This window comes from Schistocerca piceifrons, chromosome 6 (assembly GCF_021461385.2).
Source record: "Schistocerca piceifrons isolate TAMUIC-IGC-003096 chromosome 6, iqSchPice1.1, whole genome shotgun sequence".
Classification (NCBI taxonomy): Eukaryota; Metazoa; Arthropoda; class Insecta; order Orthoptera; family Acrididae; genus Schistocerca; species Schistocerca piceifrons.
In genome coordinates this window covers 579,847,852-579,866,113 of record NC_060143.1, presented here as the reverse complement: position 1 = coordinate 579,866,113, position 18,262 = coordinate 579,847,852, and the positions used below count along the sequence as shown (strand labels likewise).

The 18,262-nt window shown below is 40.1% G+C and overlaps 1 protein-coding gene across 3 annotated transcripts in view; it reads left to right on the top strand.

The window, feature by feature from the left end:
* The window catches only part of LOC124803094 (alpha,alpha-trehalose-phosphate synthase [UDP-forming]), a 117,498-nt gene that overhangs the window by 54,406 nt on the left and 44,830 nt on the right, over positions 1-18,262 (top strand). For all 3 annotated transcript variants that reach the window (XM_047264249.1, XM_047264248.1, XM_047264247.1), the window contains one exon: positions 6,664-6,820. In XM_047264249.1, the coding sequence (XP_047120205.1) occupies positions 6,664-6,820 (157 nt within the window). The remainder of the gene's footprint in view (positions 1-6,663; positions 6,821-18,262) is intronic.

The window sequence follows — 18,262 nt, the reverse complement described above, 5'->3', positions numbered from 1 at the left end:
ATCCGTCAATAACTAGGCTTCTACTGTACGGTTAACACATGTAGCATCATTCTGTATCACTTTATTTTATAAGAAACCACTTTTGTTTCACCTGCAGAATTTAACAAAATGGAGTCATGGGATTTTCATTGCCTACCATCGCTGTGTCTTTTCAAGGCTTAGTTTGTTTCGTTGCTCCAGCAGTCTGAGATAAACTGATGCTAGGAGGAGGAAAATTCAATCACCTGGTCTGTATACACTGGCAGTGATGTACTTTGTGTTTGTGTCATGAAACCTTCACTAAGCGCACACAACCTCCCTGGCCCTCAGTGTTATTGTTGCTGTAACCTGATAAGTTAAGTATTTGATAACTTTGATAATGAACAGTCGTGTATGTTTTTCTTGTGTGAATAAAAGTATCTTCTTACATTTAAAAGCTGCATAACATAATTTTTGTGTGGCCTATCTATCTAACCCATGTAATTTGTAGTCCCACATTTACCATTATGTTTTCTAGTTGTTCAGTTTTGAATGTAGCCTCTTTCAAACTATTTTCCAGTAGTGCAAGAATGTCTGCAAATACGAGGCAGTAAAGGTTTCTAGTTGCACCAATCTTGATGTTTCACCAGAATTTCATTCTCGCAGGACTGGGTGAAGTATGGAATTAAACCGTACAGGTTGGGGTCCATCCCCCTGTCGAAGACCAGTTGAGAATGCAAATTGTTCCAACAATTCATCTTTAAATGAAACTCTTGATTTAGTGTTCTTGAATGTAATTTTAGTTACATTGATATGTTTTTATGTTTCAAGCTGTTTGATGTTTCATATTCGTCTTATGATTGCCAAGCTTTTTCTGAATTCTTGTGTGAATAACTTTGGATAAAAGTTATTCTCACAACTAGGGATGTTATTCAAATGTGACCTATAACCCCCTTTTTTTGTGCAGTGAATGAATTATATCTGTGTTCGATTCCTCAGGCATTAGGTTTGTTTGATTTGCCATATTGCAATGGTCATTCCACTGGTCATGAGCAATTCCTCCAGCTATAGCTTTCAATTTATCATCATTCCCAATTTGTCAGTTGTGTGTGTATTGGGTATATCCATTGTGTAGTTTTGAGTGTTTGTTCATGACTCCTTTTCCTGTGTGTGTGTGTGTGTGTGTGTGTGTGTGTGTGTGTGTGTGTGTGTGTGTCCTAAGAGTATTAGAAGATAAAAAAGTGTAAGTGCATGTGCTCCTATACATGTTACAGTGAAATTAAGGCAATTCAGATATAAATAATGAAAGGAGGGAAGGTAACAACTCACCATATATGGGCATGACCTGAAATTTAGCAACATTTCAAATCTTGTTTATGTGATTGTCAACTGTCCTGTGCCTCAACTACACTGATTAGCCAGAACATTATGACCACCTACTTAATAGCTGGTATGTCCGTACACTTTGGCATGGATAACAGTAGTGACACATCATGGCATTAAAGCAGTGAGGCCATGGTAGGCCACTGGAGGGAGCTGGCACCAAATCTGCACACACAAATCAACTAATTCCCGTAAATTACAGGGAGGGGGACAATGAATTCTGATGCCATGTTCAGTCACGCCCCCAATGTATTTGACTGGGTTCAGATTTGGCAAGTTGGGGAGGGGGAGGGGGGGGGGGGGGAGCAGCACATCAATAGGAACTGCATTTCTCAAACCACTCCATCACACTCCTGACCTTATGACATGGTGCATTATCTTGAAAAATGCAACATGATAGTCATGAAAGGATGTACATGATCTGCAACCAGTGTACAATACTCCTTGACCATCGTGGTGCTTTGCACAATCTCCACTATACCCATGGATGCCCATGTGGATGTTCCCTATAGTATAAGGGAGCCACTGACAGCTTGTCTCCGTCCCGCAGTACAGGTGTCAAGGAGACGACAGACTCACACCCTCCCATTGGCATGATGAAGAAAGTATTGGGATTTGTCAGACATTGTAATGCTCTGTCACTGTGCCAATGTCCATTGCCAGTGGTCACGTGCCCACTTCAGTTGTAGTTATCGATGTCGTGGAGTTAACGTTGGCACATGCATAAGTCGTCACCTGTGAAGGCCCATCGTTAGGATTGTCTGGTGCTCTGTGTGTTCAGACACACTTGTACTCTGCCCAGCATTAAAGTCTGATGTTAGTTCCCACACAATTCACCACCTGTCCTGTTTTACGAGTCTATCCAGCCTAAGGCATCCAGCTTCTGCAGTCAAGGGTGGCTAGACAACCCTCTGATGTCTGGATGTAGTTTCACCTTGATTTCGCCACGGGTTGGAGACACTCACCACAGCACTCCTGGAACACTCGACAAGTTGTGCAGTTTCCAAAGTGCTCATGCCAAGCCTCGGGGCCATCACAATGTGCCCTTGGCCAAACTCACATATATAGTGTGCCTCCCCATACCAAAATTCATTCTTCACAAGGTGACACTGCTATCGCCTGGATGGGTTTGTATTGATAGTAGGTTGGTCATCATAATGTTCCGGCTGATCAGTGTGTACAGTGAGTTGTTACCTTCACTCATTCCATTTTTTGCATTCATACAGTATTGTTTATGTTGTCATGTAGTTCACATATGGTCTACAAACTCATATCCCTCCTTCATTTTGCCAGTTTAAGGCACTGAAGACATCCTTGAGATACATTTGAAGAAAGAATTCAACATTTCATCTTTTATTTTGCCATTTTTTATTTTAGCTCCTGTTTCGTACCCGAGTGTCTTGGAACCAATTTTCGTGCCACTGACAGCCCTAAAACAAACTAAAAATCTCTTGAATTAATAGAGGGAAACATTCCACATGGGAAAAATATATCTAAAAACAAAGATGATGTGACTTACCAAACGAAAGCGCTGGCACGTCGATAGACACACAAACAAACACAAACACACACACAAAACTCAAGCTTTCGCAACAAACTGTTGCCTCATCAGGAAAGAGGGAAGGAGAGGGAAAGACGAAAGTATGTGGGTTTTAAGAGAGAGGGTAAGGAGTCATTCCAATCCCGGGAGCGGAAAGACTTACCTTAGGGGGAAAAAAGGACGGGTATACACTCGCACACACACACACACACATATCCATCCACACATATACAGACACAAGCAGACATATTTAAAGACCAAATATGTCTTTAAATATGTCTGCCCGTGCCTGCACACGTGCGGATGGACATGCATGCGTGTGCGAGTGCACCCCCCCCCCCCCCCCCCCCCACCCCCAAGGCAAGTCCCTCCGCTCCCGGGACCGGAACAACTCCCCACCCTCCCCCCCAAAACCCACATCCCCCCCCTTCCCCCCCCGACGAGGCAACAGCCCGCCGCGAAAGCTTGAACCCTGTGTGCATGTATCTGTCCGTTCGTGCCTCCATCGACCCGCATGGTAAGTCACATCATCTTTCTTTTTTTATATATATATATATATATATATATATATATATATATAAAAATACAAAGATGAGGTGACTTACCGAACAAAAACGCTGGCAGGTCGATAGACACACAAACACAAACATACACACAAAATTCAAGCTTTCGCAACAAATTGTTGCCTCATCAGGAAAGAGGGAAGGGGAAGACGAAAGGAAGTGGGTTTTAAAGGAGAGGGTAAGGAGTCATTCCAATCCCGGGAGCGGAAAGACTTACCTTAGGGGGAAAAAAGGACAGGTATACACTCGCACACACGCACATATCCATCCACACATACAGACACAAGCAGACATATTTCCGCTCCCGGGATTGGAATGACTCCTTACCCTCTCCTTTAAAACCCACTTCCTTTCGTCTTCCCCTCTCCTTCCCTCTTTCCTGATGAGGCAACAATTTGTTGCGAAAGCTTGAATTTTGTGTGTATGTTTGTGTGTCTATCGACCTGCCAGCGTTTTTGTTCGGTAAGTCACCTCATCTTTGTATTTATATATAATTTTTCCCACGTGGAATGTTTCCTTCATATATATATATATATATATATATATATATATATATATATATATATATATATATATATATATATATATATATATATATATATATATATATATATATACAAAGATGATGTGACCCTCAAACGAAAGCGCTGGCACGTCGATAGACACACAAACACACACACAAAATTCAAGCCCCCGCAACATACTGCCGCCCCACCAGGAAAGAGGGAAGGAGAGGGAAAGACGAAAGGATGTGGGTTCCAAGGGAGAGGGCAAGGAGCCACCCCAATCCCGGGAGCAGAAAGACCCACCCTAGGGGGAAAAAAAGGACAGGCACACACTCGCACACACACACACACACATATCCATCCACACACACACAGACACAAGCAGACATATTTAAAGACAAAGAGTTTGGGCAGAGATGTCAGTCGAGGCGGAAGTGCAGAGGCAAAGGTGTTGTTGAATGACAGGTGAGGTATGAGTGGCGGCAACTTGAAATTAGCGGAGATTGAGGCCTGGTGGATAACGGGAAGAGAGGGTATATTGAAGAGCCAGTTCCCATCTCCGGAGTTCGGGACTTGCCTTGGGGGGAGGGGAAGGACGGGTGTGCACTCGCACACGCACGCATGTCCATCCGCACGTGTGCAGGCACGGGCAGACATATTTAAAGACATATTTGGTCTTTAAATATGTCTGCTTGTGTCTGTATATGTGTGGATGGATATGTGTGTGTGTGTGTGTGCGAGTGTATACCCGTCCTTTTTTTCCCCCTAAGGTAAGTCTTTCCGCTCCCGGGAATGGAATGACTCCTTACCCTCTCCCTTAAAACCCACATCCTTTCGTCTTTCCCTCTCCTTCCCTCTTTCCTGATGAGGCAACAGTTTGTTGCGAAAGCTTGAATTTTGTGTGTATGTTTGTGTGTCTATCGATGTGCCAGCGCTTTCGTTTGGTAAGTCACATCATCTTTGTTTTAGATATATAAAAATCTCTTGAGGTTGAGGTATAGGTCTTGTGATTATATATATTTTGCTACAGAAGTTATTCAAGCTGGTAGCCAATTCATTTCATTTAACATCTGCAATCTAAAGATTTGTTCTTTGTTTGTATGTAGGCTAGTGTGGATACTTGTTCCTTAACAAGCTTCTGAAATTGTCTGTATATCAAAGGCATTCTCCACTATCTTCAATTATTCTTGTATGTACTTGTTTTTCTAGAGCTTGGAGAACTGTTCAAACTAGAGCCATACTTTCTCTGCATGTTCACAGCCTGAACCAAATGATTCTAACTCCTCTCTGAGAAATGGGCTAACCTCATCCTTCTCCATTTTATTGAACATCTGGAATTTGTTGTGTACTTTTCTAGGTGTTTATACCTTGCTCCCTATTGTTGCTAGAACTTGATTATGATCACTGATTCCAGTCTGTATGTGAACACCATCAGAGAGATCATTATATAAGCTGAGCCATTTGTTCTGACCACTTTACGGACAAACCTTTATTTGTTTTGTAGGAATTTTTCTCTTGTCCTCTACTTGTGAAGTAGCAAGTTTCCCACTACTGCTAAAATTGTCAGTGTGTATATGTTGCTACTGGTTTCTGAGTATTGCTGACAGATGTTGCAGCTCTTGTCAAATAACAATTAACATATTCTACATCCTGGACGATCTCCCTACTATAGATCTGTTGGGACAATCGCTTGCTCCTCAGGGCCTTTTTAAGGGGACCAAAACTGGCGCAATCACAGGGAAAGAGGCCCGGACTGTATGGAGGGTGGCTGATAACCTGCCATTTGAATTCCTGCAGGAGTGCTGTGACTGTGCTGGCCGTATGACGCTTTGCATTTCGTAAAGCAGAATGGCCTCATGGGTGAGACTTCCTGGTCGTTTTGATTTGATCGCTTGGCAAAGGGTAGTCAAGGTTTGTGAGTAATGCTGGGCATTCACTGTTGTCCCATGCTGCAGGAAGTGAATCAGAAGGGGGCCGTATTGGCCAAAGAAGAACATCAGTATAACCTTTCATGCACTCGTGTGGATGACAATGTCCAGCTCTACCTGCAGAACTGGTTAACATCACAGCACTGGGAATTTTATGAGACAGCTATTCACCACCTTAAGCCACAGTGGGACAATTGTCTCAACACCCAGGGTCAATACAGGTACTGGTTTCTGTAATTATGTCTCCGGCTTGTTTCTTTTTGAACGCCCCTTATATAATGTAGTCTAATTAAATCTCCAGTGGATCAACATGTTACGGTGTAGGAAAATGTCTGTAGCCAACAGTGGCCATAGAAACTCTTTTTGCACTGGTGAGTGAGGAAGTTGTGTTTGCCTGCATTTATTTTAGCATTGCTGTTACTTTTTCTTTTCAGTGAAAGAAGCCTGTAAACATCCATAATATCATTTTTATAGGCTCAGTACCCTCCGTTAATCTAATCTGATGTGAATCCAACAAATGTATTAGACAAATTGCAGATGTGCTCAAAATTAACTTTTAATATTCTCCGTGGTTTATGATTGTTGTACGTATTTATGTATCAATATTATGATATTCTTTGCATTTTTTACCTTTTATTATTTGATACTCAAGGATTCTACTGGAAGAAAAGTTATGCAATTAACTGGGAGGTTGTGTGACAGTGCAGAAGTTTAACGTATAATGAGCTTCTGCCATTTTGAAATTTCCATCCAATGTGACCTAATTAAATATTATTTCATTCCAGGAATGAACCTTGTCGCCAAGGAGTTTGTTGCTTGTCAGATTAATGAGCCTCCAGGAGTTCTAATAGTTTCACCATTTGCTGGAGCAGGTGAGATGATGCATGAGGCACTGATCTGTAATCCATATGAGGTACACATGGCTGCTGAAATAATTCACAGGTGAGCAGCATGATGTTCAGTACTACTACTTTTAAAATATTAGGTGTTTGTTTTTTCTATTTGTTTATACATAACAACAAGTTCAATGACAGTTGCAGACACATTATTCATTATGTAGAAAGTGCTTGTACAAATTGTTATAAGGAGTAAAACAGTACTGTACTTTTGATTTAGTGTATCTAGTTGTGTTCAGTATGGTAGTAACAACATGGAACTTTCCCAATTGCACAAGTGCAGGGAACAGATGGATTGTTTCAAAGCAAAGGGTTGTTAACCAGATGTCCCCCACACCAAAAGTGAGCCTGCTTCAGAAATTTGTTGTACAATGGACAACATTGCAGAAAGCAGTGTCTTATATTTTGCAACATATCAGTGCTAAATAGTGATACATTAAAGTCTTACTTTGGCTTGAACATTTCTGTGTTGTCATTTCTGCTGCGACAGTTTCAACTGTGGGTGTATCGTTTGCCAGCTGTCAGATCACGATATGGAGACTGTTGCTGATGTGAAAATTCGGAATGGAACTGTGCCTCATGTAATTCATGAAACATTTGGTTATGACAAAGTTTGTGGAAGTGTGCATCTAGCCATCTCTCAAAGAACTAGAAAGTGCCGAAAGTGGATGCTAACTTGACACATCAGTGCAGCCCTCCAACAACTCTTTTATTTGTGTCAAAATAAATTTGCTGAATGGGAATGACTTAACATCAGCGGCATTAAGTACAGATAGCCTATCTATTGGTGACATGTGAAAATTTGTGCCGGTCCGGGACACGAAGCTGGATTTCCTGCTTATCAATAGCAGTCACCTTACCATTAGGTTGCCCATGCATGCTTCATGGACCAACCCAGTCTTTAGTATGTCATGCTGTTGACATCCCTATATCATTGTCTACTAGATTCATCAGTGACTGCTCACAGCTTGACGTTGTATCTCTGCACCAATGAGAATGAGACAGTGGGGAATTGAGACCTATGAAGTTATCATTTTGCACACTCCTCAGCGTGTAGAGTTTACATTCATATCAATTGACAACCATTCTAAATTATATCAAAATAAATTCACTGAGTACGAATAACTTGGCAGCAGCTGTGCTACGTGTAGATGTCCTACCTATTGAACAATGGGAAATTCAGGATGGAATAATGACAATATTATTGCCTGTGCCATATGGATCCTTCCCACCAACACCAGCTTTTCTGAATTTGCGCAGGTGGGAAGTTTCCGTGCAGTACCCTCCTGGCCTCAACCTTTGTTAGTTGCTGAACACCCATTCAGCCCCTTCCTTGTTCCCATTCCAGCACTACACAGCTTTCATCTTTCATTCCACCACCACACCCAGTCTTCTTATTTCACTCCTTTTCTGCTACTCCCCCCCCCTCCCCCCCCTCCCCACCTCTCTCTTGCCCTCAGTCTAACCTGCAGCACTTCGTTGTCCACCACCCCCACCATACTATCCCTTCCCCTCCCTGCTCCAGCCTCCTCTTCACCCCCACCCAGTCACCACTCCCATCATGCACTGGTGCTGCTGCTTGCAGTATGGTTTCAGTTGCCTGCCACTGTAGTCATCTGTGTGAGTTGCATTTGTGCGTGTGACAGTGCTATAATTGTGACAGGCTTTTTGTTGTCTCTATCTGCGACTCAGCATCTCCACTATATGGGGATAGCAGCTCTCCATCTCATAATATTGTTATATTATGAAAATGGTAGATTGCTACTCACCATATAGTGGAGATGTGGAGTCACAGACAAGCACACCATGGTGTAAGATAAAAACAATTTTGATTGAAAGCTCACTTGTTTAGCAATCTTTTTAGTTGTGCTTGTCTGCAACTCAACATGTTCACTATATGGTGAGTAACAGTCTAAGCTTTTCATAATATTGTCCCGTCTATTGCTGACATGTGAGACTTTGTGCAAGACAGGGGCTTGAAACCAGATTTCCTGTTTATTGGGAGTAGTCTGCTTACCAATAGATTATTTGTACACACTTCACAAACTGACCCAAACATCCATATATCGCACTGTATGCATCACTGTATCACAGTCTTATAGATTCATTAGTGAATGCTCACAGCTTAACCCTTTATTCCTGCACCAGCAAGAAAAAGACTGTGGGGCATCAAGACTTATGAATTTATCATGTAGTGCCTGCCTCTTCATGTAATATTTACATTGATGATGCTCGAGAGCCATTTGAAATTAGATCGAAATAGACTTCCTGAATACATCACCAATAAGTAGGACATCTATACCTAATACAGCTAAAAATAATGATTGTAACAGAATATTTTTACATGAATATGACTGCTTGATTAGGTTTGTGAAATACTTTTTTTGAAGGCGTAGGATGAGAGAGAGAGAGAGAGAGAGAGAGAGAGAGAGAGAGAGAGAGAGAGAGAGACCGACCGACCGACCATATATTATTTTTACATCGATATAAATTGGAGAGATGCTATTTGACAGATTTAACTTTCTTTCATATACTCAGCTTCCATCACACTGATTCTTAAAATGCTAGCTTTCTCATAAGGGTATAAAACAAATGAGAAATAGCTTTCCCCTATTCAAAACTATAGTCAATCTCAATTCATTCACTATTGTGAATGAAGGTTATTCACTCATGAGGCATGTAAAAGTTAACATCTGTACATGCAATGTTTTATTCTAGAGTGGTGAGGTAATATAATATCTGGCCCACAGAAACTTTGGTACTTTGCAGCAGTATTTATCATGTAACATAAGAAATGTATTATTTTGAAAAGTCTTCTTCACACATGCTGTAGCTTAGGTCTACAAAAATTAGTTCCCAAAACAGAACATTTTTTCGTCTTTTTGTTTACATGTGGTATACTCATTAAAGGAACCTCACATATCCCATTTCAGGCTTATGGCAGCCACATTTTTAAATGTCATATGCCAGTTTACAATGTAAACTACAACCTGTGATAATGTAATTTGCTCATAATGAAACGATATTAAAATGAGCTAATTTAATTTTGGTTGTGTCTTAAAGATAACACTACCATCATATCCTAGTAGACACTTATTCCTCTAATATTAAGAAAATTTTAATATCAATCTCATTGGCTTCATGGCACTCATACTGCGCCGTTGAGTACCCTAAATCCACAAACATATACATACACTTCTTCAGCATCATATGTCCATTTGAGGGTTCTTTCATTGTCATATAAACCTAACACTTTTATATCAAACAGTGGAAAATCCAGGATGGAATACTGTTAGTATTTTGAAAATGATGTAAAAACTTTAAAGAACACCACTCACTGAAAAGCAGAAGCGTTGAGCTGATAGGCACACACAAAAGAAAAAAACTTGCTAGTTTTTGGAGAGTTCCTTTAACGAGCTAGAGTAAAAATACACACACACAACACACACACACACACACACACACACACACACACACACACACACACATGTATTCACATGCCTATGCCACTACATGGTGCCAGATAGACTAACAGTGTCAATGGTATTTTTTGGCTGGTGGGTTGGTTGTGGTGGGTGGGTGCCAGTGGCTTGGAGGAAGGCAGCCGGTTTGCAGGCTAAGACTATGGGAGGGAAGGGTGACAAGTATATGGGCTGGCATGATTGAAGCAGCCAGTGGGAAGTGGCACACGCTGAAGATGACGTGTGGACATGAATTAGAAGGGGCTGACAGGACAATAGGAAGTGAAAAAAAGGGCTCGGGTGTGTGGGCAGAGGCATACCTGAGATTGATACCAGTATGATTGTGAGATTGGAGGATGTGTTGCAAGGAAGGATAACTTCCATCTACGCAAATGGGACTTGTCCTCTCCTTCCTCCGTCCTGTCATACCCTCCCAATTCAGGTCAACGTGTTGCCTCTAGCATGTGCTTCTTCCCAGTGGCCACTATAGTCGTGCCAATCCTACATCCCTAGCCTGCAAGCTGGCTGTCTCTCCCCAAGCTGCTAGTCACCCACCCCCAGTCCCTCTCCCTGCCTCCCATCTTTCTCTCCCTCTACCCGCCCTATCCCACCCGACACTACCCTCACTACAGCCAGTCCACCTGCCAAAAAATAACATTGGTACTGTTAATCTATGCAGTACCACGTAGGGGCGTAGGCATATGTGTGTGTGTGTGTGTGTGTGTGTGTGTGTGTGTGTGTGTGTAAGTAACATTTGGAAACAGTTTTGAGCATTTCACCTTTTACTTTGCTACTCTCAATTTCAATTCCTGTCTCATTCACCAGGGACTGGGCAATTAACTTTGTTGCCACTAACAGCCTTTGCATACAATTAGAATTTCTTTGGGTTTTGTGGAAGATCATTTGATAATATCCTGCTATGGTAGTCATTGAAGACTTCGTGACCGCCAAACCCGTTCCATTCAGCATCTCTCTATTTACTGCTCTACACTTTGTTCTAAACCTATTATGCAGCAGTCTCTTATTCTTTCGAAGTTTTTCTACAGTGACTGTATACTGTGGATTCTACTGGGTACATATCTGTCCAGTGGATGATCAACTACTCTTTCAAAATTTTAGCCATAGTTCCTCTACATGCTCCTCCCTGTGTAAAAGTTTCAAATTCCTCATTGAGATATGACACTACTGATGTCACCTAGTTTACTGAACATATATATCCTTCTGCTTGTTTTAGTTGTCCTTTTTGCTGTGGTAATCACTGCTGCCGCAACCACATCATGGTCACTGATATCTGTTTCGATGTTGACGCCCTCAAAGAAGTCAAGTCTCTTTGTTGACATTAAATCCAATATATTTCCATCATGATTGGATTTTGAACTATAAGATCTAGACAGTTCTCAGTGAAGGCATTTAGTAATGCTTCAAAGGAAATCTTATCATGCCGACCAGTAGCATAGTGTAGTTTTCCCAATTGATTGCTGGATGGTTAAAGTCTCCTCCAGTGATTACAGTATGATTCAGAAACTTACTTGCAAGGTAACTGAAGTTTTCTCTAAAGTTTTCAATGACATCAGGAGATAAGTCTGTTGGACAATTGTACGATTAAATTGCCATTTTATGCCCACCTCTGATACTGATTCTTGTCCAAACAATCTCACATGCATCTTCAATTTCTGTCTTTATGAATATGAGTTTCTTGTCTACTGCAACAAATACGCCACCTCCATTTCCCATTAGTCTATTCTTTTTATATACGTCAAAATTTTCCCAAAACATCTCGCTGCTATCATTTTAAATAGCTTTCTCTACCTAGCATTATGTGAGCTTCACTGCTTTTCATGAACCCTTCGAACTCTTGCGCTTTTTGATGAATACTTCGGCAGTTAAGCACTAGAATTTCAATACTTTCACCTGTAGAAGGCATTCCTTTTGATCTTAGATAGGTACTTTTGGGTTTCCTACAGATATCATTTATCTGGATTGGAAGTGATCGAAAACACCTCGGTAGCAGCCTCTGGCATGTATTGCACACCTGACCCACTTAAGGAATGCCACAGTTTTCAAACCTATGTCAGAAGTTCAGGAAGTTGTAGCTATCATGTCACAGAACCTTTGAAATCTCAGGTTCAGTCCTTCCACTCGACTCAGAACCAAAGGGCAGTGATCGGTTCTGGGAACAATACTGTAGATTGTGAGCTTCATTGAAACTATGTGCACAAAGCTGGTCTCCTCAACTTTCTCTGTTAATCGCTGGAATAATCCAAGTATGACCCCAGGGCCCAGCTGACAGGTGTCATTTGATCCAATATGCACCACTATCTGCAGTTGGCTGCACCCTGTTCCCCCAATGGCTGCTGGACTAGTCTCATCAACATGTCAAATAAAATAAAGCCCCCGGGCATACACACTAAGTGTACATGATGTCCTGTTGTGTCCCTTGCTGCCATTTCCCTGAGGGGTACTATCATTCACTGTACATTTCAATTGCCAATGATTTTGCATTTGACTCCTCTTGACACTGGATAAAACAGGTTTCCCCAAATCAGATGAAGTGAGACCCACTGGCTCAATTTCAGTTTCAATGAAAGACAGCACCACAAACTTGTCGTTTGGGGGATGAGTATAACACCTTGAGTCCTCCATGGCCCCCATCCACCTTGTACAGGATGCCTAGCTTTACCACTGAAATGCCACTCATAGGCAAGTGGATGAGGATGAATAATGACAGATTCCTTACTTTCCTCAGAGGAGACAGGATCCACAGGAGAGGGTAGTACTTGAAGTAAATTTGGTACCAGTACCACAGATATGACTCCTGGGAGCTTTTCCAACACACTGATTTGCAGCAGCTGCCAATCTTTTGGCAGTAATCGGGGCAATTTCCAGCCACTTACAAATGTCAGCCAACTCATTCTGTGTTCAAGAACAGCATTAACAGTGGGCTGTATTTTGGCTGGTGCAGTGTATTACAGCACAGCAAACAAATAACTTTAAACTGAGTGTGCTAATTGTCTTTTAATGAGTTGAGTTAAAAAATGCTAAAACTTGTCTGTAAATCAGGGAAATATCAGGGAATTTTACTTGGGGAAGCTTGTGGCAACCCTGATGGCACTAATGAATGTTTGATATTTCATGGCATGTCACAGTACAAACAGATATTGATACAACTGATGAAAGATTATGCAGATAATTGTGAACAGTCGAATATGTGAATCTAGAATTTCAAATCGACACACAAATCTTGCAGACAGGGTCTCGCACAAAAGAAAACTACGAAGTGGGCTCTTGCCTGTGAATGAATATGCAAATTGCAATGATTTTTTCCTTAGCTGTTTCTACACTGGTGTACTAAAGAAGAGCACTGCAGCCTGAGTTTATCTCAGTCAAAATTGCAAAAATGTGCAGCACCAACAAAGCATGTCTTCTTCCTGTTGCACTAACAGTTGCCATAATCACATGAAGATTGGTACTCAGCTATTTAAATATTTTTCAAACATGCAGTGGGTTATGCAACTGCATAATGCATTTAGCACGTTTTTCAGGACAATGGCTAGCCATTTTGTTTGTCTGTTGTCTTGGAAAACCTGTCCTTTTTTATGTCAGGGATTTGGAAAGGATAGTGATACCAAACTTCCTAAAAAAATTTATTATTATTATTATTATTTTAATTTTAACAAAGATTTCCTATTAGCTTAACATCCATCTATAGTTCAACTGATATCAGTTCACAAGTACTAGTTGAAAAATTAAACAATACTGTAACATCAAAATACAATGAAGTTAAACCTAATGACTTCAGAAGGAGTTTATTCAACATTCACTTTGAAGAAACTCAGATAAATCAATATATTCTTTTGTATCCTAGAAAGAGAAGAAAAACTTTTTATCATGTTAGCCAGTAACACTCAGCAGTGTAGTAAAGTCCAAGTTCACATGTAGTAAATCCTGGTTTACATGAAATTCACTTCATCCTCTTCCATTATATCAAAATTTCTCCAACTGTCATTGTATCCAAAGTCAACTATGCAGCCTTCTTTCATAGAAACTTAAGCAGCAAAGATAATTTTGTAGACCTGCTAATTCTTGTTTGCATCCCAGTTTTTATCATTCTTCAGCTTTGGTGCCTTCACTTGATCCCTTTTCTTCAACACCTGCAGTGCAGCTGTTCTTCCTGACATTTTTTCCTGTGTTACACTGGCTGCTAGGTTCACTTATGTCAGTATTATAAGAGGGATCACCTAGAACTAAAGTCACCTTCTTGTTCTTGCTACATCTGACTGTATATTTTTTAAATTTTTTTTTTAATTTGAAATGTCATTGTCCTAGCTGTTTGAGAATACCATCAGAGTAGGATTTCCAGTTTCTGAATGCATATCTTTGTCCCTAGTGGTTTGCCATAGCATGCCTTTCTATCAGCTTTGCGTACTCCTCTGGGCTGTCAGTCACATTCCTGTGCCTGATACACATAGTGCACTTTGCAACACTGTGCATTCTCCCCTCTCAGAAGACTTGCAGCACATTTTGAAATGCAGATTATAACAAAATCTGTTGGTCATAAAAATAAAGAAGGATGTGGGATGAAAACCCTGAAATTTAACTTTCTGTCATATAGCAGGTTGCTATCCAGGCTTGACTCATAACTCACCCTCACAGTGGACATTCTACAAAATAGTGAAAGCAATGAAGCATACGAGTGTGGGATTTGTCTCTGTGTCGAGGCGCCATGATCGGCCTCATTTGAACTCTTCCGTCGGGAGGGTGAACTTGGAGTTGGGGTGGCTGCTTTGGTTTGATTCCTGTAGATGCTATCGATAGGTGGGACTACACAAGGCATGGCCTTCACCTCAATAGAAAGGGAAGGGAAAACTGTCTGGGTTGGTTGCAGAAAACTTAAGGGGGGACACTGTCACAAGTGGTAAAATACCAGTGATCACAGGTGTCAGAGGGATGCCTTTTTTAGGATAGGGAAGGGGGAAAGAAAACGTGTTTTAAGAGAGATTGGAAGACACAGTATGAGAAAACAGATGAACAGGAGTCAGATTTTAGCATACAGCCTCCATTTAAACAATGTTTAACAGAAAGTAATCAGAAACTGCCAGTTCATCTTCGCCAAAGCAGTTATAATCCCATTAGTATGCAGTATCAGTTATCTTTATTACACCAGAACATTCCAGGACTCAGAAATAAAGTTGATTAACTACTCATTTGTATCGATGAAATGAATTCATCTAATCAAATTGACATAATCTGCCTCTCTGAACATCAAGTGACCACTGGTATAGATATGCTAGACATTTCAGGATTTAAGCTAGCTTCCTACTCCTGCAGAGTAGATATGGATGGAGGAGGAGTTGCCACATTTATTAAAAACTGCCATAAATTCAAGAACATTGACATTAATAAATTGTGTTTAGAGCAGCATCTAGAAGCATGTGCAACAGCAGTAGAGTTACATAACAGATCCTATATAATAGTAACTATTTACCGAGCACCTGCAGGACATTATAATCTAATCATAAATCATCTAGAAGCTCTTTTGGGTTATTTAACAGGAAGAAACAAAGAAATTTTGATTGCTGGTGACTTTAATACAGATTTTCTAATGCAATCTTCCAGTAAACATTTACTGCAGTTAGTAATGTTGTCTTTCAATCTAACTCACACTGTAAACTTTCCAACTAGGGTCACTAAATCCTCAAGGACAGCCATTGATAACATTTTTATAGACAAATGAAAGGAACAAAATCATATCATAAAACCTGTAATAAATGGACTATCAGATCATGACATGGAGCTCCTTGTTTTAGATGTAAATTCTAAGCAGATTATCAAGACTGCTAAATCTGAGTACAGGAGAGTAGTCAATCAACCAATAATTGAGTGTTTTAGAAAAATGCTCAAAGATATGAACTGCAAAGATGTTTATAGTGCCCATGACACGAATGAAAAATATAACACATTCATGAACAATGTTAAGTGCCCATGACATGAATGAAAAATATAACACATTCATGAACAATGTTAGTACCATGTTTGAAAACTGTTTTCCTCTAAAAGTTACTCAAATTAAACAGAAGTCTAAAATAAAACCATGGATTACACAAGGTATAAAGATTTCCTGTAAGACAAAAAGGAAAATTTATCTGTCGACCAAAAATAGCTCCAATGCTGATGATTCAGCTAAATATAAGGAGTACTGTAAAATATTAAAAAAAAGCAATTCAGACATCTAAACAAATGCACTACGAGAAGAAGATAGCAATGCCAGGGAACAAAATAAAAACAATATGGGATATAGTGAAAGATGAGACTGGTAGAACCAGAAAGGAACAGGAGCAAATAGCATTAGCAACCGGTGGGCATTGTGTGGCAAATCTATTTAACAAGTACTTTATATCCCTTACTGATAGAATGGGATTGTCAGGATCAGTAAATAATGCCTTGAATATCTGAAACTAGCCTTCACAAATAGCTTCAGGTACTGAATATGTCACTCACTTCACCACAAGAAATAATTTCCATAATAAAATCTTTAAAAACAAAGCATTCTAGTGGTTACGATGAAATATCAACAAAGATAATTAAGGCATGTTCTTGTGAGTTTAGTACAATTCTAAGTTACTTGTGTAACCAGTAAATTATAACTGTGACATTCCTGACTGGCTAAAATATGCAGATGTTAAGCCTCTATTCAAGAAAGGGGATAAAGAGATACCATCAAACTACAGACCGATTTCACTTTTGCCACCATTCTCAAAAATTTTAGAAAAGTAATGTACAGGCAGCTTTTCAACCATCTGACCACAAATAACATATTATCAAGAACACAGTTTCTATATCTGAATGGTTCTCATATCGAGAAGGCTATTTACACCTACAGTGAAAATGCACTTAATTCATTAAATATCAAGTTACAAGCAGCAGGTATTTTCTGTGATTTGTCAAAGGCATTTGATTGTGTGAACCGCAACATCCTTTTAAATAAATTACAATTCTATTGTGTCACGGGCAGTGTTGCAAAATGGTTCGAGTCATTCCTTGCTAACAGGAAACAAAGGGTGTCAGTGCAAGGGACTAGTGAATTAAGTCATCAGTCATCATCAGGATGGGAAGAAATTACATGTGCTGTCCCACAAGGATCCATCTTAGGGCCATTGCTTTTTCTTGTGTACATTAATGATCTCTCATCAGTTACACTGCCAGAAGCAGAGTTCGTTTTGTTTGCAGATGACACTAGTATTGCAATAAATAGTATGTCGAGTGTAGTTCTAGAAAGATCTGCTAATGATATTTTCATGGATATTAATTAAATGGTTCAAAGCCAACTCACTGACGTTAAACATCGAAAAGACTCAGTAAGAGGTTTCCACCCAGAATATGCATAAAGTATGAAGAAGAGCAGATAGAAGAGGTTGACAGTCTTAAATTCCTGGGATTACAACTTGATAATAAATTCAGTTGGGAGGAGCACACCACAGAATTGCAGAAACACCTTAACAAATCTGTATTTGCAATTCGAGTGTTAGCAGACATAGGCGACATAAAAATGAAAAAGCTTGCATACTTTGCCTACTTTCATTCCATAATGTCATATGGTATAATATTTTGGGGTAACTCTTCAAGTCAAACAAAAGTTTTCAAGAGTCCAAAAGCGTGTAATACGTATTATTTGTGGAGTAAATTCACAGACGTCCTGTAGAAGCCTCTTGAAAGAACTAGGTATACTAACTACTGCCTCTCAGTATATTTACTCCTTAATGAAATTTGTCCTCAATAATATATCTATTTTTCCAACAAACAGCTCAGTTCATACATGCAATACCAGGAAAAAAAATGATCTGCACAAGGACTTAAAAGCACTTACTTTAGTTCAAAAAGGGGTCCACTACTCAGGAACACTCATCTTCAGTAATTTGCCAGCTAACATAAAAAATTTAGTTACAAATAAAGATCAGTTTAAAAGGAGGCTGAAAGACTTATTAGTGGCCAACTCCTTCTACTCCATGACAAATTTTCTAATAGAAACA